Below are 20426 nucleotides of genomic sequence, written 5' to 3'. Positions count from 1 at the left end.
GGTGTAAATTACATGCAAAAGGGCACATGGCAGCAATCCAAGCAAATCCATCGCAACAGCACCAACGAGCACACAGCACGGACACTAACGCATAGTGCCCTCCTCACAACCCCAACAACGTCATCGGGATGCTTTGCAAACATGGCAACGCGCAGCCAAAAGATTTGACATTATGTCACGGCTAGCAGTACATCGGGAAGCACAAACCGCACGATCAGCGCCTGCAGCACTGACTGCCACTGCCACTACGCCTCGTCAGGCCTCTCTATGCCTCTACGAGCTTGCCTGCTCCGATTCTCCGACCGGCACACACAGCTCCCGGCCTTCCTCCCGCACAACCCCAACCACCAAATTTTAGAAAGCCGCTCAAGTCCACACCACAGCCGTCATGAGCCCCAGGATGGCCCCACTGCGCCGTGAGCGGCCCAACCACATCAGTGGAATGGGGTTCCACCCCAGCACGTCCAGACCTAGAAACACCTGCATCACCGCCGGCTGCTGCGCCGCACTGCTACAGCCGCCACCGTCACCACCAGCAGTAGCAGCCGCAGCACTGGGCAGCTGCACCGCATCAAGAAAGCACCGGACCGCGTCGGCCATGGCGGCAGCAGACGAAGGGGCTGCGCCGCTGGCATCTCCGCCACCGCTGGCGCCGCTTGCAGCAGCTGCGGATGCACTTGACGCGTCCACTGCCGCTAGCGAGTCCAGGGGTGGCGGCGGGCACGGGACGCCCTCTCCGCCGCCGCCGTCGCCCTCTCGGGCGGCTCCGCCGCCAAGTCGGCTGATGTGCCGCTCCCACATGTGCCTGTGCGTGGGCGGGCAGTCACCGTGCCATGTTGGTTGGCGCGCTTGCATGTTCTGTGAAATTCCAGAACGTGTCTCCCCTGCCGCAGGCACGGCTCACTCGGAGAACCCCGCCACGCGCCGCCTCCTGCCCAACACCGCCCCCACCGCCCCCACCGCCTCCCTGCCCTTGGCTGAAAACGTCCACTGAGCACGTGCACACGCACGGATGGTGTACACCCCACCGCACCTCCAGAAGGTCTCACGGTCATGGAACACGTTCTGCTCCGGCGGTGCCAGCGCCACCACCAGCTCCGGCGCCAACACGCCCAGGCTCGCCGCCACCTCGCCCCATGTCAGCGGCGCTGCCACCGCCTCCGCCACCGACCACCATGCGCCCTCTGCCTCCGTGCCTCGTGCCGTCCCCTCAACGCCCTCGTGCAGGCCGGCGCCACCGCTGCTACTGCCGGTACCACATGGCTCCTTGCTGCTGCTGCCGCGGCCGCTGCTGCGGCGCGGCTCCAGTATTAGCGGCAGTAGCCCGAAATCAGATTCGCTGCCGCTGATGTCGTACACCACGTGGCGGGCGGCCCGGGCGGCGGCCAGCAGTGCCTCCAAGTCAGCCGCCAGAGCCTTTTCATGGGGGACATGGGTTGTGGATGGGTTGTGCATGGGTGAAGGGGGCACAGGAATGCAAGGGGTGCATGGGTGCACAGATTCAGCTATGGTGGAGGGCACACGCAGCAGAAATGCGCAGCGTTTGATGTGTGGTATGAAGAGAGCAAGAGAGTCAAGTTGAGGTGGGGAAAAGTGTGGCGCAGCGGGACAACACGAGTTCTGACGCAAAACGCTCATTGCAGCACGCGGTATGCGGCTGGCTGGTTGGCGCGCATCCAGCCTATTAGGATGATGCCCACCTCTGCAAGATCATCTGTCGGCGGCGACTGAGCCGCCGCCTCCTCGCCCTTTGGGCCCTCGTACAGCGCCTTGAACTGACCCTCCTGCGACAGGCATGAGAGCGCGCGTCGTATGAGCGCACAATGCTTAAAGTCGCAATTTGTGTACACTGCAAAGCGGTATCAGTTCTGTTGATACCATGGATGAGTAGAGTACCATTGCCTCAAGAAGCCTAGGCGTATGCTGCCTGCAACTCACCACGTGTGCAATGCCTGCCAGTGGCCCGTCCCACACTCGGAACGATGTGCGCAACAGCCGCTCAGCTGCAGCAGTGTCGGTGCCGGTGCTTCTGCCACCTGGCTCTTGGGGTGCGGCGCCCCGTGTGGCAACGAAGTCGGCGAGACATCCCGCACGGTACTAGTGGTGGTGGCACCGTGGCAGTGTGGGCGGTGGGGTGGGGTGCGGTGGCGGCGAGGGGTGGCATACAGGTTGAAAGATGCGCGCGGGGATTTCACAGCGTTTGCGTTCAGGGCATACTGAGCCTGGGGAGGGAGCAAACCCAGTGAAGACAAGTCCGGTGTTGTTCCTCGTGCTATGCTGGTCTTACCTCGGCTGCCGCGTCCCATTCCTGAACGGGGTTGCCGGTGCGGGTGACTACGGCAGGGCAGGCGCGTGGCAGGGACACCCCCGCCGCGCTACGGTAGCGGCTCAGGAGCGCGCGGCCGCGCATTGCTGCAACGCTGATGTCTGCTTGGAGGCCACGGTTACCTTGGTAGACTGGGTGCAAGGAGAAGGGCGAGGGCAAGGCCCCGCGGGAGCGCGAACAGCGTCAGCCGTGTGAAAGGTGTTGCGTGGGTGTCGACCCGGCCCGGAACAGAGTGTGCCCGTGCGCGCGCGCGGTTGATGGCAGCTCACCACATATTTTACTTACATTCGTGCGCTGTAGATGAGCGGGTTTCGAGCGAGCTCTACGATAGAAAGCGAGCTGGTTGGAACCCAGACTTCAAGTCTCGAGACGTGTGTGTTTAGCACTGAGGCAGAAATACCTGTGTCGAGTTATTAATCAACTTGTAATACTTTCTAAGACAGTTTCAATCACCCGAGCCGGCAAAAACTTAAAAGACCTTCACGCCCATTCCTAGAAGTATTACGACTTCCTTTGCAGTTGTATGCACGATAACCGTGGCTTCTGAAGCGGCTGCCCGTTTGGCGGAGGGGCACACCCCGACGCCTGCGCGAGCTGCCAAACGCGCTTACTCGAACCTTCTCGGCAGCCCGGCGACCTTCTTGAGTAGTATATTTCCTACTCTAGGCATCCTATCACCACAACAATATCCCAAGTATGAATCGATGGGCACAGAAAAAGCGACCAGTGTCGGAGAGATGCACAGTTTCGTTCCAACGGCAACCGCGGAAGCAGCCTCGCCCGCGCCAGACAACAAGCGGAGACGAAAAGGGCAGACGCCAAAACCCGTAAGCTGCGCAGGGGCGGCAAGGGGCTGTGTAAACCGACACGGCACGGTGTCAGCACGGAGTTAACCGACACCGACGGCGCATCTGGCTCTCATACCCTCACGCCGCGCTGCCTGCTTACGCCTTACGCTGTCTAACCGACATGGCCTGCAGGTAACTGGACCAGACGATGGAGGCGGGGGCGATGGTGGTGGCAGCGCCGGTGGGGAGGAGCCGATAGCGCAGGCGCGCGCAACCCTTGACCCAGATGACTTCCAGGTGATCCCCGTGCGGTTTTGGGCCAGCTGGCAAGGCTCTGACCGCACAACTGCAACGCGGATCATCCGGCGACATGCGGGTCACGCACGCTGTCTGGACTGCCACGAGCCCACTCGCGGCAGTGCGGATGCTGCAGCCCCGGCTGCCTCAGCTGCTGCCTGCCACCACTGCATCCTGCCTACGTCAATCGCACTCTCTCACATGCTCATGTAGGACCGGCCTGCGGCCCCGCTGGCGCGGGAGCTGTCCTACACGCTGTGTGGGGAGCTGCTCAAAGAGGCAATGACGGCACTGGAGTGCGGGCACACGTGTGAGTGAAGGCTGGGTGGATGGGTGGCTGCGCTGGATTGGTGAGTGAGTGGTTGTTAAGCAATCTGGGTTGAACTACTGCTGGTTTCGTAGTGGTTGCAACGAAATGGAGACAAGTGTGTTCCCCACGCCTGTTTGACACTAGAGCGGGAACGGTTGAGACCATCACGGCCTCATCCCAAATCCACCTGCCGTTCCACCTCCCTTCCAACCTCATGCCACGCGACACACTGCAGACTGCTACGACTGCATTGAGGCGCGTGTGGAAATCGGCGGCAACCACAACGTGTGCCCCGTGCCCGGCTGCGGCGCCGTGCTGGGCCCGAGCCCCTTCGACCACCACCGCCTGGTGTACGACAGCCTGCTGGACGGACTGGTGGCCAAGGTGGGGTGGGGGGCGAGTAGGCGTGGGCGTGGGCAGCTTGAGGAAAGGCTAGCCGTTCATGTGGAGAACGGCGGGATTATACCACAAGTATTAAGGGGGATGCGGGAACGGGGATGAGTGGATGGCTGGGGCGGGGCGGCGGGGGTGGCGGGGGTGGCGGCGGCAGAGCCCCATGCAGAAGGGGAAAGTGCATGGGAGGTGAAGGTGAGGAGCAGGGGTCTGCAGGACGGTGACCACGGGTGGCACGAAAAGCGTGGGCAGGCAAGGGAAGGGCAGGGAATGGAAGAGCAGTTGTGCATGTGAATGTGAGAGTTTATCGCCGCTCCCCCCCTAACCGCAGATCTTCCCCCGGCCAGCTCTGGACGCTGCGCTGTCCAAGCGACGCATGGAACGGGAGGCCGCGGTACGCGAGGCCCGCGCCGCCGTGAATGGCTGGGGCTGTCTGAAGTCTCCGGCGGGCGGCGGCGGCCGGCCGCACTCGGCGTCGCCGTTCAGTGCTGCGGCAGCAGGCGCACGCAATAAATTGGACAGCGGGCACAATAAATCTGAGAGCGGGCGCCATTAGCTGGGGGGCGGGCGGCAAGCAACGGCTGACACGTAAAAGATGTGTGCGTTGCGGCAGCTGCCACGGCAACCAAACCAGCAGCGTGTACAGCAGGACATTTTCATTCTTCCGACTTCTCCACGTGCGTGCCTCACCTAAATGCAGGCATCTAAACCTTAGAGGCCTGGGCAGAAGCGGCTGGGTGTCGTTGTCATCCCTTTGTTGTAGACCGTTCAGCTGGCGATGAGCTTGCAAGCGGCGAAGCAGGCAACTTGCGATCATGGCCTGACCTGGCATTGTGGGGCTGCCATGTCACACCCCAGCGGGTTACCTAGCATAGCGTGTCACCGTGCTGTGTTTAGCTGTGCCGATGCGCGTACGGCAGACGGAAGGGCAAGACCCGGGGTGCCGTAAGAGGCTGTGAGGGGAGTTGCCGGTCGTGCCAGTCGCGTGTGTCGTGTGTTGAGTTCGTGGAACCGGGTGGCTGAGCCGTTGACTGGGCTCAGGCCGCCGCATTTCCCAGTGTATCGTGTGTATGCTACGTTGCATTAGCCTCGTGTGTTTGGGCGCCAGTCGTTAGCGGCCAGGCTTGACTGGTGGGCGGTGGCTGAACTGGCCCGCGTCCCATGCGGAGATAGCGAGGTTAACGCGTGAGAGAGCTCAAGCAAGCTTGTCTTTGCTTGAGCTACTTGAACGACCTTTCATTTAGCGATTTCAGAGTTAAAGACCCGTCAGAGCAGTCACGTTACAGACTGCGAACGCTTGTAATATACCGACGGAGCACGTATTGTCCGTCACCCGCCTGTTCTGCTGGTCCGCGGAGCAAGGGACCAGAGCAGACCACAGCTCAAGCAAAGACCGCCTGCAAAGTGGGCGCGGCCCACAAAGTGGGCGAGGTCTTGCTCGAACGCCGAGTGCGTCTCGCCGACCGATACCAGTGAGCACGAAGGCCAAAGGCCTTGCTTCTGGGGTTAGCCAGGGCAAAGCCCGGCGCAGCAGTCGAGGGTTAGCGACACCGCGAACGACGTTGGGTTCCTCTCGGGACCAAGTGCATGCGCTACTCCCTTGCTGCTAAGTACCGTCAGCGACCTGCTTCGACTGACGCCGTGCTTGAATTGTTGTGCTGTCACGTTCTTGAGCACAACTCAGCGTTAGCTCGCCTGACCGAGCAACGTTAGCATCTTAGGAGTGCGAGAGAGCAGCGGACGAACAGCGACGAGCAGCGACTGGCCCTCCTGACTCGGCGGTTTCGTGCTGTTAATCCACTGGACTAAGTGCTGTTCCTTTGCCCGATTTACCTTGCTGTGCAGTGAGCGGGCGCGGCGACCGGCGTGACCCGCAAAGCGGTAGCCGATTAGCGTCCGTTCGCCAGCAGGAAGAGGGCTCCCGTCCCGGAGCCAAAGGCTCGGCTGCCGCGTCTCAAAGAGACAGCAGGGGCGACACGCCCGACCCGGGAGCTCTAGCTTCGCGCAAGCGTGAGGCAGGCAGCGTGCAGCAGGCTGCGCAGCAGCCCAGCGCAAAGCGCACACGCGTGCCAGATCCCCCGCCGCACTACGCCGGCAAGCCCGACGAACTCGGGCGCACTTGTGATCCCTCGCCCAAAGGGCAGGACAAGCAGGCGAAGCCCCCGGGTTGAGCACGTGAAGACAGCGGCCAGGCCCGCAGCTTGCGAGGCTTCGGTCCGCAACGCCTGAGCACGCGCGGCGGCGGCTACGAGAGCCGCGGCCGCACCAGCTACCAGCCCGCCGGCAGCCGCGAGCAGCAGCGTGAGCAGCTACGGTGGGAAGTGCGTAGCGGGAGGCGGGTGGCGGGAGTCACAGCAGACCACACCTGCCGGAGCAGGCAACAACTCTAGCACCGCTGCGGATTCGACCGCCAGCACCGGCACCAGCTCAGCACCCACGTGCTGCGATACTGGCGTGCTCAAGGCAGGCGGCGTTGACGCAAGTCCCAGCGAGTGCTACGCTCGTGAAGACAGCGGCCAGGTCCGCAGCCCGCAAGGCTTCGGTCCGCAACGCCCGAGCGCACGCGGCTGCGGCTACGAGAGCCGCGGCCGCACCAGCCACCAGCTGACCGGCAGTCGCGAGCAGCAACGTGAGCCGTTACGGTGGGAGGTGCGTGACGACAGGCGGGAGTCAGAGCAGGCGCTCGACCGTGTCAGGCACGTTGAGCGGGAGGTAGAGGACCAGCGTGAGCTCCGCCGGCAGGCGGAACGCAAAGCGTGCTGCTGCCGACGAGAAGGTCAAGCAGCTTGAGCTTGACCTGGCATCGGTACGCAGTGAGCTCACGCGGCAGCAGGCTCGCAGCCAGGTCCTTGGGAAGTTGCCTTCTCGTGCACGTGCAAGAGCAGCAGCGTGCAGAGCGGGCGCGCAGTGCCAGCCTGTCGTCAACGCAGTCCAGTGAGGAGTCGGACGGCGGCAGTAGCAGTGTTCCCAGCGACGTGCAGGCGGCGACAGAGGGAGCATACACGGACGACCTCATCCCTCAGTGCGGCACCGCTGAAGAGGTCTTCCGTTACGTGGAGAGCCAGTCCTGCGGGTGGCTCCACCCCACGCAGGTCTACAGGCAGCCCTCCCGAATCCTCCGCTTCCAGCCAAGGCGCAACGAGGACGAGGCCTTCTGGCGTCGAGTCGACTACCTGCTGGCATTCAACGCAACCCGCTGACGGATAAGCGCGACCTGCATCCGTCGGCGCCGCGCACGGCTGCTCGATCTCTAGACCCAGCGCGACACTGACCTCCTGCACCAGCGCGACCGTGGGCGCAGCGTCAAGAAGTCCGGCGGCGTCAAGCGCCGCTACCGAGGCGTCAAGCAGCATCGCTAGCCGCCAAGCGGCGCACCCAAGCCCAACAGGCTGTTAGTGCTCAGGCAAAGCCTAGCGTAGGGTGCAGTTTGAGGCGTGAGATCCAGGCGGCTGTTGAGGAGTGTTGCTTCGGCGGGTAGTGCCAGCACGGCCAAGCGCGGTCAAAGACCGCTAGCCAGACCTAGCTGCCATACCAAGTCAACATGCATTACGACTGTTACATTGAGCCGCCGACACCTGTGTGAGCGCTGCGGTCACTGCTGTCTCGAGCGTGCGCCGTCAAGACTTCACAACGGCGCGCGCAAGCTGTAAGATCTGGCGAGTCGCGAGCTCAGGGGTTTGCTCGACTCAGGTCTGCCTGCGCCCAGATCAGGCGACAGGCAGCGGGAGTTAGGGGCTACCAGAGCGGGAACCAAGTTTGCAGGCAGCAGTAGGAGCCGCCCGCCGTCACCGCCCAGGGAGCCGCCTCCAGCAGTTCAGCGCAGTGCGTCAGCTCCGCGGTCACCGGTGAGCGGTCCCGCAGCTCCTGGCAAGGCCCGAACAACCACTAGCAGGATCCCCAAGCCGCCAAGCCGTCACCCAGCAGCGGCAGGGCCTAGCAGTGCAGCCGCAGGTCCCAGCACCGCAGCAGCACCCAGTGAGCCATTATCCCACCTTTGTGATCAGCATGGTTCTCTGCAATGCCCCCGGCGCGCGTACCGCTCTCGCAGCGGCTGAGCGGTATGTCGTCTACTATGCCAGCCTCGGCGACGACTCATCACCGAAGCTGGGGGGGGATGCAACAACGACGACTCCAGCACCGCTGCGGATTCGACCGCCAGCACCGGCACCAGCTCAGCACCCACGTGCTGCGACACTGGCGAGCTCAAAGCTGGCGGCGCCGACGCAAGTCCCAGCGAGTGCAAGCCCGCCTGGGCAGGCAGCGCGTAATATTGTGCCTGCACAGGCGGCACCGTCTCGGGTCAAGCAGCCGACCCAGCCAGGCAGTGGCGGCAAAGCCGCAACCAAGGACGACGAGGCAGCGCCCACGGGCACCAGCGACAGTCCCGCCACCACCACGACCGACCCTGCCGCGACGCACGACGGCAGCGTGAAGGTGCAAGGGTGGATAGCGCGCGGGCTGACTGCCGTGAGCGGGTGGTGCATCAGGGTGCCGCCTACATGTCCGGCTTCATTGACCGCACCGTTCCCATGTGCGAGAAGACTGAGCAGCACGGGCAAGCGCAAGAACTACCGGCCGCCGAGTGTCGAGCGGCAGGTAGGCAGTCGGGGTGGCGTCGGCCCGGCCGGAGCCGCAGCAGACCCCAAGTCAACGCCCGCAGGCCCAGAGCCGTGGCGGCTAGCAGTCACGAGGGTGTAGTGGCAGATAGCGAGCAAAGCGCAGGCACCAGGCCGTCAGGTGACACCACCGAGACCCAGGCAACACAAGCGACAGCTCGAGCCGGCTCAGACACGTCAGATGCTTCCATCTACCGAGTCCCGGACCCTGCCGAGCAGCGACAGGGCAGCAATCAGCAGCAAGGGCCTGTCATCGACAGTCCCTGGTGCAATCGCCACCAGTTGGCAGTTGGCACCGGCGGTGTTAGCGCACAGCACGCAGGCGCGGGCCAGAGGTCCTAGCTGCCGTAGTGCATCGTGCAAGTTACAGTCCATCATCTCGTGAGTGATCACCAGCCACCACCAGCAGTAACGGTGGCAGCACATCAGCAGCCGCACGCCCCCGTGGCGGCGGCAGTGCTCCAGCAGCTGCACGCCTTAGTGGCGGCAGCGTATCGTCAGCCGCACGCCCCCGTGGCGGCGGCAGTGCTCCAGCAGCTGCGCGCCTTAGTGGCGGCAGTGTATCGTCAGCTGCGCGCCCCAGCGGCGGCAGCATGTTAGCAGAACCTGCAGGCCGCAGCAGCGGCAGCGCGTCAACAGAAGATGCCTCAGCCGCTGCCGGCGCATGTAAGGTGAGGTGGATTCCACTGCCCACAGCAGCGACAACAGCAACACCTAGATCGAGGAGGCGGCCTGCCTGGCAGCAGTAGGTTTAGCCAAAGACAAGACACGCTGGAGACGTGCAGCAGCTTGCACCAGCAAATCTTCAGTGGTCACCGACCACGTGTGTTTCCTGCAAGGCCTGGGCACCGCCCTGCACCGCCTGCATTCAAGGATTGGTGACGTCGCATGGGTCCCCCAGAGACCAAGCTCACCGCACCAATTTCTGTACCAGAAACCCCAAGCAGTGTCGGCGCTGTCTACCGGCGGACACTAGGGAGGTCGCATCAGCGGTTAAACACCGCCAGGAAAACCAGGGCACCACCCTGTGCCCATGTTCAAGGATTGGCGACGTTGCAAGCGACGGTTGGCACACTTTCTGCCTCACGCCACTGCTCGAGGGGATTCCCAAAGGTGCTTGGGTGTGCCCCAGCTGCACAGCCAAGGGCGTGACGCCGGACAACCTTTGTCAGGCTCAAGGTTAAGGTCAAGCCGCGTCGTCTACACCGCCAGCCAAGTTCAAGGACCTTCAAGGAGCGCTTGCTATGAAGGAGGCCAAGGGCAGGAGGGCCAGGAGCGCGACCAACACCGGCGTGGTCAGCTACGCGGGTCAACAGCGCCGAGTGCACTACTTCCTGATCGAGTACCCCGATGGCGCCACCGAAACTGTTACACACGCCCAACTTCGGCCCAGACTGGTCCCCAAGCAACAGGCGCGTGCAGCGGCCGTTACCAGTGTCGAGCCTGCCGTGCCGCCCCCTGCCGAGGAGCTGCCGTCACGTGGAGTCAGCCTGCCCGAGTCTACACCGTCGGAGCTGGAGTGCCTGTCGGAGCTAATTGACCTGTCTCAGGTCACGTCCGTCTACGCGCCGCTCAACGTGCCTGACGCCACCGCGGCGTGGGTGCGTGCGCACGGTTGCACCCTGCGCAGGGGCAGACCTGTCAGCGGTCTCGCTGCTTTGGAGGCGGCCAGCCTACGCCGGGCTCAACAGGACGGCATTGGCATGAACGTGATCTGGCTGGAGGTGTATCCGGCAGCCGTGGATACGCACGTGGAGGCAACGAGGGACTTCGTCACTGATGCCGTGATAGCCAGGGTGCCGCGTGAGTACGTGGGCAAGGCGGGCAAGGCACGGCTCAGCAGGCTGCGCAAGCGGCGCGCCAGTGGGGAGTTGTTGATTGCGTCGTGTGCGACCTGTGTGTGGTTGGTGCTGCTGTCGAAGGGCATTAAGAGGTGGGGTTTCGTAACCGCCATGAGCGCGGGCGAGCCCGTGCTGTGAGGGCTGTGTATATCTTAAAACATTGATTGCCTTTCCTCATCTGAGCTCTGCCATTGCAGCTGGCATGGCAACTCGCCGCATGTGAGTGTGATTTACTGCATGTGTCTGTCTTTTATGCGTGCTGTCTGTGTACCGCGCCTGAGACGCGTTTGCTTTTCTGTGTGTTTTCCACTGTGCCCCAACTCGTATCACCAGACCACGGCCGTTCACGTTCCGTGGCTGGGGGGGGGACATCTAGCGGGGCACGTGCGGGTTGCATCAGCCCATGGGAAGACGTGACAGCTGTCACACCCCAGCGGGTTACCTAGCATAGCGTGTCACCGTGCTGTGTTTAGCTGTGCCGATGCGCGTACGGCAGACGGAAGGGCAAGACCCGGGGTGCCGTAAGAGGCTGTGAGGGGAGTTGCCGGTCGTGCCAGTCGCGTGTGTCGTGTGTTGAGTTCGTGGAACCGGGTGGCTGAGCCGTTGACTGGGCTCAGGCCGCCGCATTTCCCAGTGTATCGTGTGTATGCTACGTTGCATTAGCCTCGTGTGTTTGGGCGCCAGTCGTTAGCGGCCAGGCTTGACTGGTGGGCGGTGGCTGAACTGGCCCGCGTCCCATGCGGAGATAGCGAGGTTAACGCGTGAGAGAGCTCAAGCAAGCTTGTCTTTGCTTGAGCTACTTGAACGACCTTTCATTTAGCGATTTCAGAGTTAAAGACCCGTCAGAGCAGTCACGTTACAGACTGCGAACGCTTGTAATATACCGACGGAGCACGTATTGTCCGTCACCCGCCTGTTCTGCTGGTCCGCGGAGCAAGGGACCAGAGCAGACCACAGCTCAACATCTAGCGGGGCACGTGCGGGTTGCATCAGCCCATGGGAAGACGTGACAGCCATGTCACAAGCGCAAGCGTTAGCAGTGTGCGCGGCTCTGTGGGAACTGGGAAGCTATTCGGTATAAATGGTTTCATCTGTGATACCCTGTGGCAGGTGTGGTCCAATCGGGTGCAGGGAGTCTTTGCAGTTTGCTGTATCTGGCTAGATGCGTCGGGAGTGCTGCTGCATTCATGTGTCCCATGGCTGTAATCCCGATGTAAGCATGGCGGCACATTCATGGGTCCAACGCACAGGCGCTGGGCCCGTTTCCGTGCACACCAAGGTGTGGGGTGGGCGGTCGCCGTGCCACAGCGCGGCCCAGGCTCTCAGATTCCAGCGGTCTCAGGTCAGCAGGGGCTTCCTATGCCACACTTGCAGTTGACATGCACCAGTACGCTACCTACCTGACTGACAAGACACAGCTGCTACTATCCCTGTACACAAGGCCTACATCGCCCCTCACATTACCGTACTTACCAACACGCTGAAGTAGTACTAGTTCACACAAGTACACACACAGGTACTGCTACGGGTTACTGTTACGTGTTTCATGCATAACTATCAACTAGCAACCGACACAGCTTTACAAATCAGACTCACACGCGTAGCAACCAGCCTTTTGCCGCTTATCACTCAGCACGAATGTTATAGTCTGTCACATCGTCTGTCACGGACGCACACCCATACAACACCTCACTATCCCTCAGATAACATCGCTTACATACCTCTTCACATTTTCCTACGATGCCACTTCAACGACTACAATACAGTCTCAAGCAGCGCACTTTCACATTAGCACCCGTATTCCATGCATCATCAGCACTCGTAACAGCGTTACAGGCTAACAACGTCACAGCACGGTCTGGGCACAATGGATTATGCCACAACTTTCTGTTGTGCAAAAACGCTTGCGGGGAGCCGAAGCAACGCCAACCCAGGTTGGGTTGCCGGGTTGTTAGCCAACCCTGGTTGGGTAGCCGGCAATGTTGGGTGGGAGCGCAACTTGCCGCGCCTGAAAGGGTGGAGGGACGCGGAGACGGCGGGAAGCAAGGTCAAAACCCCATGGCGGCCCTACCCCCCCCCCCCCCGCGCCCATGGTCCCACCCCGCTTCTGCACCCACGCGCGCACAAGTCAGTCCGCCGCACCAGCACGTGCTGCTGGTGGCGCGGCCGTTCGCCCGGTGCTGCTCTGGCTGGGTGTGGGTGGGCTGGAGGCTGCTGCAGCTGCTGTGAGGGTGCGTGCGTTGGTGGGCGTGGGCGCCCAAGTGGGTCAAGCCGCCCACAGCGCCCCCTCCCGAACCATGCAGGCCAGCACTTGGTGTCCCGCTGCGCCCTGCCGGTGGCCGCCTTGGCGGGGCCCTTGCCCACCTCCCCAGCACTTGGCCCGCACTGCGCGCAACAAAGCTCAATAAGCCCTGCTTGCTTTGCGGCACTCGGGGGGTTGTGGCGGCATGCTGCACCGGCGGATGCGTGGGCGCGCGCCTCCCTTCATACCGCACCCTCTGTCAGCAGGTCTCTTCGCCGCCCCCAGCCCCAAGCGGCCCCGCCCCGTGGGCGCCTTCCCCAGCCTGTAGCCTTGACTGCTGCCGCCGCCGCCACCAGGCGGCACAACAAAGCAAAGCACACGCGGCACAGGAGTGGCGCAGGGCTTCTTGCAGCGCCTGTAACGCATGTGCTCATGCCATTTCCGCAGCTGCATGGGCGTAAGCTTGCGTGCAGCCCAGCGCGGAAGATGCTTGGCGGGGATGCTTGCCGACCCCTTTGAACCGCCCGGCAATTTGACATCAGCCATCTGCCTTGGTCTCCGCGGTGAAGTTATCCTTGGAGGCCATGGTGCCGAACGCAGTGGTAAACAAACCCTGGCGCCGGGGCTGGGGCCGAAGAAGCCGCCGGGGTGGCAGCGGCCAGGGCGGCCTGCAGCGCCGGGTCGTGCCTGGCCTCCGCCCACACGCATTAGAGGTTGGCGAGAGTGGCTGTCGGGTGCGTGGGTCGGTGGGTGGAAGGAACGTTGGGGCAGTCGATGTGGAAGGGTGCCAGTTGTTGCGCATAGGGCGCGTGTGCAGGTGTGTGCGATCTCCTCCGGCCCGGCGGCTTATTACGTTGGTCTTTGGTGCACGTGTATATGGTAAAGACGTCCGGCGCAAGTGCGCACCTGGTCCTCACCACTGGTGACAAGGGGCATCACACCGTTTTCGGAGTGGGGGAGGGGCTTTCGAAAGTCTAGTGAAAGTTCTGGCTTGGGGTTACAAGATCTGTACAGGAGTCCTGTAAAAGTTTCAATTATATACCGAGGGCCCAGTGCTTGGCACGAGGGCCCAGTGCTTGGCATGAGTGCTTGGGGACCCATCCCCCAAACGTTTCAACTTTCAAGGCTGTCGCGTCAAATTGAGGTCTAGCAGGTGATTTGCAAGCTACGCTACCGAATACACTACCAAGTAAAGTTAATTGCTGCAGAGAGAATGCCTTCGCCCGTAAAACCTTTCACCCGCGGAAAGACAAACCTGTTGCCTCTCCGAAATGTTGCTGCAATGGTTGTTCCGGGCACGCCAGTCATGCCTAGCTCGCGTCGGAAGGGCATAGTTCGGGCTGATGCAGCCGAGCACTACAAGCAGGCGGGCTTCACAGATAAGGAGGCTGAAATGATGATCAAAGTATTGCCCTGCACCAACGACCTGGTCAAGAAGTCAGACTTGGACCTGCACTCCGCCAAACTCAGCGCAAAGATTGACCTGCGTTCAACGGAGCTCAGCGCAAAACTGGACCTGCGCTCAGCCGAGCTGAGCTCGAAAATGGACCTGCTCAACGTAAAGATGGAGAAGGTGCTCATAGTCGTCCTTGCGAGCGGGCTGCTTCTCGCGAGCCCGGAGGGTCTCGCCGGCAAGTTGGTCGCGGCGCTGCTGCGCACCTGAATGCACATCTGATGGGCCGGCCTGCGGCCTCGCTAGCGCGGGAGCTGTGTGTGGGGAGCTGCTCAAAGAGGCAATGACGGCACTGGAATACGGGCACACGTGTGAGTGAAGGCTGGGTGGGTGGGTGGGTGGCTGCGCTGGATGGATGGGCGGGTGGTTGTTAAGCAATCTGGGTTGAACTACTGCTGGTTTCGTAGTGGTTGCAACGAAATGGAGACAAGTTTGTTCCCCAGGCCTGCTTGATGCTAGAGCGGGAACGGGAGACCATCACGGCCTCATCCCAAATGCACCTGTCGTTCCACCTCCCTTCCAACCTCATGCCACGCCACACACTGCAGACTGCTACGACTGCATTGAGGCGCGTGTGGAAATCGGCGGCAACCACAACGTGTGCCCCGTGCCCGGCTGCGGCGCCGTGCTGGGCCCGAGCCCCTTCGACCACCACCGCCTGGTGTACGACAGCCTGCTGGACGGACTGGTGGCCAAGGTGGGGTGGGGGGCGAGTAGGCGTGGGCGTGGGCGGCTTGGGGAGGGGTTAGCCGTTCATGTGGAGAACGGCGGGATTTTACCACAAGTATGAAGAGGGTTGCGGGAGCGGGGATGAGTGGATGGCTAGGGCGGGGCGGCGGGGGTGGAGGTAGGGAGCAGGGGTCTGTACTCTGTAGCAATGTGACCACGGGGTGGCATGAAAAGCGTGGGCAGGCAAGGGAAGGACAGGGAATGAAAGGGCACTTGTGCATGTGAATGTGAGAGTTTGTCGCCGCTCCCCCCCTAACCGCAGATCTTCCCCCGGCCAGCTCTGGACGCTGCGCTGTCCAAGCGACGCATGGAACGGGAGGCCGCGGTACGCGAGGCCCGCGCCGCCGTGAATGGCCGTGGCGGCCTGGGCTGTCTGAAGTCTCCGGCGGGCGGCGGCGGCCGTTCAGTGCTGCGGCAGCAGGCGGACGCAATAAGTCGGACCGGGGGCACACTAAATCTGAGAGCGGGCGCCATTAGCTGGGGGGGGGGGGGGGGGCGGGCGGCAAGCAACGGCTGACCCGTAGAAGGTGTGTGCGTTGCGGCAGCTGCCACGGCAACCAAACCAGCAGCGTGTACAGCATGACATTTTCATTCCTGTTTGAGGACTGCAACACAACGATTTCTCCACGTGCGTGCCTCACCGAAATGCAGGCATCTAAACCTTAGAGGCCTGGGCAGAAGCGGCTTGGTGTCGTTGTCATCCCTTTGTTATAGACCGAAGCAGGCAACTTGCGGTTATGGCTAAGCGAGCCCAAGTGCAGGTTCCAAATAACCAATTGACCGCCAGGTCTGGCAGCAGGTCAGTGGCCGGTGTGTTGCCTCGTCTGCAGTGGTCTGTGCCGATTGCCTGGGGGCCTTTCCTCATTCTTCGTTTGGCCCCGTCATCCTCTTGTCCTCCATGTTTGAGGGTTTTCTGGTGGTGCCGTGTCTCAGGTCTGAGCCGTCTGCCTGCCCACGAGCTGTTCATGGGTATGAGATTTGTTGTGGCTGTGGGTTGCTGAGTTTTCTGCAGCTTGGCGGCGGCCCCTGGCCGGGTGCCGCTGCGGGCTGCTAAATACACTGGGGCCAGAGCAAGGGGTGTCAGCTTTGGTTCGGCTGGAGAGAGGGCCGAGCCCCTACATAGGACGTGATGCTTTAAGCATGGGCGGCATTGACGGGCCCACCATGCTACCTGTTACCCGCCACGGTAGCACACGCCACGTCACGCCACCACCTGCGTTGATGTTACAGCTGTGGGCCTGCCTCCGACCCGGCCCGGACACACTGCCTCAGCAGCCTGCCAGTCTCTGGACTGGCGAGAGCGCTCTCAAACGCCACCTGCCTCGGCTTCATTCCAACTACACCGCCGCATGATGCACATACAGCTCTGAGACTTTGAACGCAGCGGGAGCACCGAACGGCCCCTTACTTCACGCGCGCCCTCCCCCGGCGTCTCAGGCCCATCAGCCAGCGAAGCTTGGGGTTGTCAGCAGCTCCCCCTTGTAAGTTGTAACCAATGCAATCTAAGCTAGAGCGTGAATCTTAACCTTGGCCGCATACACAACCCCGCGTGCTAAAACTGTTTCAACCCCACTACGTTATCGCCCGGCGAGCGACAGCATGCCGATGTCAGTGTCGCTGGTGGCCACCTCCGCGCCGCTGTAGCCACCACGCCGCGTCCACCGGTGCCGCGCTGCTGGCCATTCGCAGCACCGCTGCCCGCTGCCCGCTGCCCGCCATCGCGCCCCAGGGGGCTGCCGAAGACGGCTTCGCTTGCTGCCGATGCTTCCGCTGCCCCTCACGGTCACAAGCTGATGGGGGCGCCTGGGGGGAAGGGGGCACAGTGCGGAGAAGAGTCAGTTGACGGCGACGCCGGCATGCCTGATCATAGTTGCACTGCAGTGGCCCGCATCTACCGCACCGGCCCGGCGCTGGCGGCTGTGGGGCTGCTGGCCTGGTACAAGTGGCTGCGGGGTGAGAACCCGCGTCGCGGCAACCAGCAGCTGTGGGCCTTCATTGTGCTCGCGTGCGGCGTCAGCGCAGGAATCCTCCTGTGTGATGGCGGGAGCTTTCTGGCCAACTTCGTGCACCCTATAGCGGGCCGCCCCCGTGCACGAAGTTAACCAGAAAGCTCCCGGCATCACACAGGAGGATTCCGGCGCTGACGCCGCACGCGAGCACAATGAAGGCCCACAGTAGCTGCTGGTTGCCGCGCGGCGGGTTCTCACCCCGCAGTACCCGCAGCCACTTGTACCAGGCCAGCAGCCCCACAGCCGTCAGCCCCGGGCCGGTGCGGTAGATGCGGGCCACTGCAGCGCAACCAGGGCATCAAATGCAAGACATACGTCAGAAGAAGTGGGCATAGATGGCGACGCGTGCGTGTTTGAATAGTTCAATGCAGTGCGCAACAACAATGCGATTGTGCCGCTGACGGAGGAAAGGCGAATGGAACGAAGAAGCGCTTGAGTCAAGATGAGGTGACGCCGCTTGCATCGCACTACTGCATTCGGCGTAGGCGCAAAGCTGGGATTGATGTGGGTCAGTCCACTCACTCCAAGGGGCAACAATATCTATCCGCCGAATGATCTGAATGCACTCACCCTTAGCCGCGGGATTGCCGGCGGGCACGAGGGCGGCGGCAGGCGGCGGTCCAGCTGAGGAGGGGTCAAAAGGTGCAGCACGTAACGCTATGACGGACATGCAGCAGCCAGTCATCAGCAGAAGCAGAACCCAACACGGCACAAGCACCCTCCATACCCCCTCGTTTCCCAGGGCAAATGCGACCCTTGGAACGTTAGCGCCCCACCCGTGGTCGAAAGGTGCATAGCAGCGGCGTCACACACGTACCTACTGCCACAACGCCGCCGGTCCCACCGCCGTGCCCCACCAGCACCGGCGCTGCCGTCACCGCCACGAGCTCTGCGTGGGTGCGCGTCAAGTCATGAAGTCGCGCAGTCGCATTGTCCGGGCTTTGGACAGCAAGATCAGGATCACGCATGGGTCCTGGAATGAAATACCCTCCCCTCTCGCCGGAGCGCTGGATAGAGTGAATGATGAAGGCCGATGACCCCCCCTGGCACATCCAGGACCTGGGGGACATTCAACGCCGTCGAAGGCCGCTCGCCACTGCGGCATCGTTGCCCCAAACACGTTCCACAGCACACGCGCTGAGGCGTCACGTACCTGCCGCACCGCCGCCGCCGGGGCCGCCACCACCCCGCGCCCTGAATAGAAACAGGCGTGCACAGCGGGCGAGGAAGGTGCTGTTGGGTCAGGTCGGGAGCTAAGGGTTCCTGCTGCAACGCCCCCCGCCACCCCAGCCCCCAACCCCGCGCGCGGCCTCGGTAGTGCCCCACGCATGCGTCGTGGCACAGACGCACGCGCGCGGCAGCATCACATACCTGCCACACCGCCGGTGTTGCCGTGGGCTGCCGCCAGCACGCGCTCTGCAAGCATATGTGCACAGCGGGCGAGGAAGGTGCTGTTGGGTCAGGTCGGGAGATGAAGCCCCCTCTTTCTGTGGTTGCTGGGTCGCGGTCGTTTTGGGTCCTGGACTGAACTCCACCCCCCACCCCCCCCCACCCCACACACACACATTTCTTCTAATTTAGACATGCATGGCACCCCCCCCCTCAGGCGCTGAGCCCCGGCGCCTCGCTCAGGTGCTATCACAACCCAGGAAGCCAGCAGTAGCTCACGCACCTAGCGCCCCCTGTATGCCTTGAGCGAGTTCAGCCGCCGGCAGCCCGTCCGCTTGCAGCACGGTAGACACAGGAGCCGTGCGACGCCTCGCAAAGAACAGCAGGAAGGAGGCCAGGTCCGTGAAGCCCAGCCGCAGCAGTATGCCCAGGTGGGCACCGCTGCAGCGCTCAAGCAAGCCCACAGCTCCAGCTCCACACACGCCTCCCCCGGCCTTTCACCTCCCCGGCCTACGGCCTATCCGCATTTCACTCTCCCACGTGGACCTCTCCCCCGCCTCACCTCCTCCAGCACAGTGCTGCACACGATCCAGCCTCCAGCCTTCAGCCCCTGACGGCCATGTCATTCTGCTGCCCCTACCGCCAAAACCACACTCCCCGACACACCTACACACCCCATCCCCTGGTTTGCAAACACCCTATCCCCACCCCCACACCGCCACCCACCCTACACCAACCCACCTACACCGTACCTGGTGCAGCGCCACGTTGGTGTCAATGAGCAGGTAGTGGGGCGCGGTGGCGGACAGCTTGTGGGAGGAGGCGAGCCGCTCCTGTGGGTGCGGGTGAGGGGTGGGGGCGGGGTTTGTGGTGTGGGGATGGCAGGGTGGCAGTGGGGCGGTGGTGGGTTGGAGGCGGTGGGTTGGAGGAGGTGGAAGGGGGGCCGTGTGTATGTGCGGCCTGGAGCCAGGGCAACACTCGCTCCACCTGCGTCGTGCCCGGCTGCATTACCCTCCAGTCTCCTCCGCGGCCCAGCCCTGCCTCCCCGACCTAACCAGCTTGCACATACCCGTGCCGCGCCGGCGCCCTGGCTGGTTGTAGCGCCGCCGCGCCGGCTGCACCGGCGCCTGACCCGGCCGGCTCCTATACCCCGTGCCAGTCCCGTCGCGCCCCTTCCGCTTCCGCTTCCCCACATGCCCTGCCAACCCTTGTCATCCCGCCGCCGTCAGCATCCGCCTGCCCCCGCCTGCCCCCGCCAGGCCCCGCCAGGCCATGCCTGCCCTCCTGCCTGTCCTCCCCCCGTCCCCGGCACCTGCCAGCCAAGCCAGGGCCAACACATACACAGCCAGAGACACACGCACCAGATGTCATCTCGGAGGTAACGCTCCTTTACCACCTGCAGGCGCGCACAAGCAAGAGACGGTGCCAAACCCATGGTGACGCACGCATGTTGCAAAGCCGTGTCCGTGCTCGTAACCGCTCTCCATTTCCCTCTTCCCAAGTCCTTCGGCTGCATGCAATTGCCCCCCCCCCAGAAGTCCAAACTCTGTCTTACGAGCCGGTTGAGCGAAAGCAGGCGTGCCGCGTGCACCGTGCCACAGTACACGCGCCACGTACCCTGGGGTAATCCCAAGCCGCGTCTCAATTCGGGCCCAGCTCGCCCACCCGCCCTTAAGCCATCCCCGCTCTCAGCCACTCTGGCCTCCGCCGCCAGGCCTCCCGCACCCCCCATACCACCCAGTCATCCTCCACACCAACAACTCACCCACGCCAAACACCCAGCCAAGGCGTGCGAAGTCACAGGGAAGGAGCCACAGGCGGCCGTGCCGGAGACCTGCCCCACGACCGGGTTCGCTCTCGGCGATCGGCTGCTCGGTCCGTGGGTCACCTGCACCGTCTCCGACACCTTCCGCACTCAGCACTCCACTGCCATATCCAAATTGCAATTGCAAAATGGCCCCGGCTGTGCAGCCAGAGGTTCAGCTGCCGCCGGCGCAGCAACTCGACCCCGAGCGACTCGCCCAGCTCAAAAA

General features: G+C 62.9%; 8 protein-coding genes across 10 annotated transcripts in view; 5 read left to right on the top strand and 3 right to left on the bottom strand.

The window, feature by feature from the left end:
- Nucleotide 1: 1 nt before the first annotated feature.
- On the bottom strand, nt 2-2934 carry CHLRE_12g545550v5 (uncharacterized protein). Of its 2 annotated transcripts, none has more exons than XM_043068861.1 (6): nt 2612-2934; nt 2288-2457; nt 1939-2097; nt 1701-1784; nt 1034-1416; nt 2-805 (listed from the first exon to the last, which is right to left on the bottom strand). In XM_043068861.1, the coding sequence occupies exons 2-6, from the start codon at nt 2408-2410 to the stop codon at nt 367-369; spliced, it is 1188 nt and encodes a 395-aa protein (XP_042919108.1). In that variant the 5' UTR covers nt 2411-2457; nt 2612-2934; the 3' UTR covers nt 2-366. The 2 variants fall into 2 exon arrangements, with proteins under 2 accessions (XP_042919108.1, XP_042919109.1); XM_043068862.1 differs by having other exon boundaries at nt 3-805; nt 2612-2724.
- CHLRE_12g545600v5 (uncharacterized protein) lies at nt 2825-5590 on the top strand. 2 transcript variants are annotated; one of them, XM_043068863.1, is made up of 5 exons: nt 2825-3153; nt 3307-3411; nt 3625-3721; nt 3957-4105; nt 4446-5590. In XM_043068863.1, exons 1-5 carry the CDS (start codon nt 3064-3066, stop codon nt 4668-4670), a joined length of 666 nt encoding a protein of 221 aa, XP_042919111.1. In that variant the 5' UTR covers nt 2825-3063; the 3' UTR covers nt 4671-5590. The 2 variants fall into 2 exon arrangements, with proteins under 2 accessions (XP_042919111.1, XP_042919110.1); XM_043068864.1 differs by having other exon boundaries at nt 3027-3153.
- Nucleotides 5591-5644: 54 nt separating this feature from the next.
- CHLRE_12g545619v5 (uncharacterized protein) lies at nt 5645-7776 on the top strand. Its single transcript, XM_043068866.1, has 2 exons — nt 5645-5729; nt 5960-7776. The coding sequence occupies exons 1-2, from the start codon at nt 5702-5704 to the stop codon at nt 6283-6285; spliced, it is 354 nt and encodes a 117-aa protein (XP_042919107.1). The 5' UTR covers nt 5645-5701; the 3' UTR covers nt 6286-7776.
- A 238-nt stretch (nt 7777-8014) lies between these two features.
- CHLRE_12g545704v5 (uncharacterized protein) lies at nt 8015-11800 on the top strand. Its single transcript, XM_043068870.1, has one exon. The coding sequence runs from the start codon at nt 8120-8122 to the stop codon at nt 8810-8812; it is 693 nt and encodes a 230-aa protein (XP_042919105.1). The 5' UTR covers nt 8015-8119; the 3' UTR covers nt 8813-11800.
- Nucleotides 9910-11800, top strand: CHLRE_12g545650v5 (uncharacterized protein). Its single transcript, XM_043068867.1, has one exon. The coding sequence runs from the start codon at nt 9975-9977 to the stop codon at nt 10707-10709; it is 735 nt and encodes a 244-aa protein (XP_042919106.1). The 5' UTR covers nt 9910-9974; the 3' UTR covers nt 10710-11800.
- A 2-nt stretch (nt 11801-11802) lies between these two features.
- CHLRE_12g545703v5 (uncharacterized protein) lies at nt 11803-13814 on the bottom strand. Its single transcript, XM_043068869.1, has 2 exons — nt 13720-13814; nt 11803-13540 (listed from the first exon to the last, which is right to left on the bottom strand). Exons 1-2 carry the CDS (start codon nt 13747-13749, stop codon nt 13352-13354), a joined length of 219 nt encoding a protein of 72 aa, XP_042919104.1. The 5' UTR covers nt 13750-13814; the 3' UTR covers nt 11803-13351.
- Nucleotides 13815-13914: 100 nt separating this feature from the next.
- Nucleotides 13915-16250, top strand: CHLRE_12g545700v5 (uncharacterized protein). Its single transcript, XM_043068868.1, has 3 exons — nt 13915-14577; nt 14815-14963; nt 15258-16250. Exons 1-3 carry the CDS (start codon nt 14550-14552, stop codon nt 15510-15512), a joined length of 432 nt encoding a protein of 143 aa, XP_042919103.1. The 5' UTR covers nt 13915-14549; the 3' UTR covers nt 15513-16250.
- A 22-nt stretch (nt 16251-16272) lies between these two features.
- Nucleotides 16273-20426, bottom strand: part of CHLRE_12g545752v5 (uncharacterized protein) — a 5532-nt gene continuing 1378 nt past the window's right edge. Inside the window, exons 3-9 of the mRNA XM_043068872.1 lie at nt 19135-19226; nt 18677-18834; nt 18376-18420; nt 17575-17628; nt 17148-17283; nt 16896-16941; nt 16273-16798 (exon numbers count right to left, since the gene is read on the bottom strand). Coding sequence (XP_042919102.1) covers nt 16604-16798; nt 16896-16941; nt 17148-17283; nt 17575-17628; nt 18376-18420; nt 18677-18834; nt 19135-19226 — 726 coding nt within the window. The 3' untranslated portion in view covers nt 16273-16603. The remainder of the gene's footprint in view (nt 16799-16895; nt 16942-17147; nt 17284-17574; nt 17629-18375; nt 18421-18676; nt 18835-19134; nt 19227-20426) is intronic.

This window comes from Chlamydomonas reinhardtii, chromosome 12 (assembly GCF_000002595.2).
Source record: "Chlamydomonas reinhardtii strain CC-503 cw92 mt+ chromosome 12, whole genome shotgun sequence".
Classification (NCBI taxonomy): Eukaryota; Viridiplantae; Chlorophyta; class Chlorophyceae; order Chlamydomonadales; family Chlamydomonadaceae; genus Chlamydomonas; species Chlamydomonas reinhardtii.
This window is presented reverse-complemented; position numbering and strand designations above follow the sequence as displayed.

Bases quoted from the DNA above. Each gene is read 5' to 3' on its own strand.
- CHLRE_12g545650v5 (XM_043068867.1), top strand. From the start codon at position 9,975: ATGAAGGAGGCCAAGGGCAGGAGGGCCAGGAGCGCGACCAACACCGGC.
- CHLRE_12g545619v5 (XM_043068866.1), top strand. From the start codon at position 5,702: ATGCGCTACTCCCTTGCTGCTAAGTACC. The intron at 5,730-5,959 runs GTCAGCGACCTG...CTTGCTGTGCAG, and splicing joins CTCCCTTGCTGCTAAGTACC to TGAGCGGGCGCGGCGACCGG.
- CHLRE_12g545704v5 (XM_043068870.1), top strand. From the start codon at position 8,120: ATGGTTCTCTGCAATGCCCCCGGCGCGCGTACCGCTCTCGCAGCGGCT.
- CHLRE_12g545550v5 (XM_043068861.1), bottom strand. From the start codon at position 2,410: ATGCGCGGCCGCGCGCTCCTGAGCCGCTACCGTAGCGCGGCGGGGGTG. The intron at 1,417-1,700 runs GTGGGCATCATC...CCCCATGAAAAG, and splicing joins CGACAGATGATCTTGCAGAG to GCTCTGGCGGCTGACTTGGA. The intron at 806-1,033 runs GTGCGGTGGGGT...GCCCACGCACAG, and splicing joins GACCGTGAGACCTTCTGGAG to GCACATGTGGGAGCGGCACA.
- CHLRE_12g545703v5 (XM_043068869.1), bottom strand. From the start codon at position 13,749: ATGCCCCTTGTCACCAGTGGTGAGGACCAG. The intron at 13,541-13,719 runs GTGCGCACTTGC...CGCACCCGACAG, and splicing joins TCACCAGTGGTGAGGACCAG to CCACTCTCGCCAACCTCTAA.
- CHLRE_12g545700v5 (XM_043068868.1), top strand. From the start codon at position 14,550: ATGACGGCACTGGAATACGGGCACACGT. The intron at 14,578-14,814 runs GTGAGTGAAGGC...CACACACTGCAG, and splicing joins ACTGGAATACGGGCACACGT to ACTGCTACGACTGCATTGAG. The intron at 14,964-15,257 runs GTGGGGTGGGGG...CCCTAACCGCAG, and splicing joins TGGACGGACTGGTGGCCAAG to ATCTTCCCCCGGCCAGCTCT.
- CHLRE_12g545600v5 (XM_043068863.1), top strand. From the start codon at position 3,064: ATGCACAGTTTCGTTCCAACGGCAACCGCGGAAGCAGCCTCGCCCGCG. The intron at 3,412-3,624 runs GTGATCCCCGTG...ATGCTCATGTAG, and splicing joins TTGACCCAGATGACTTCCAG to GACCGGCCTGCGGCCCCGCT. The intron at 3,722-3,956 runs GTGAGTGAAGGC...GACACACTGCAG, and splicing joins ACTGGAGTGCGGGCACACGT to ACTGCTACGACTGCATTGAG.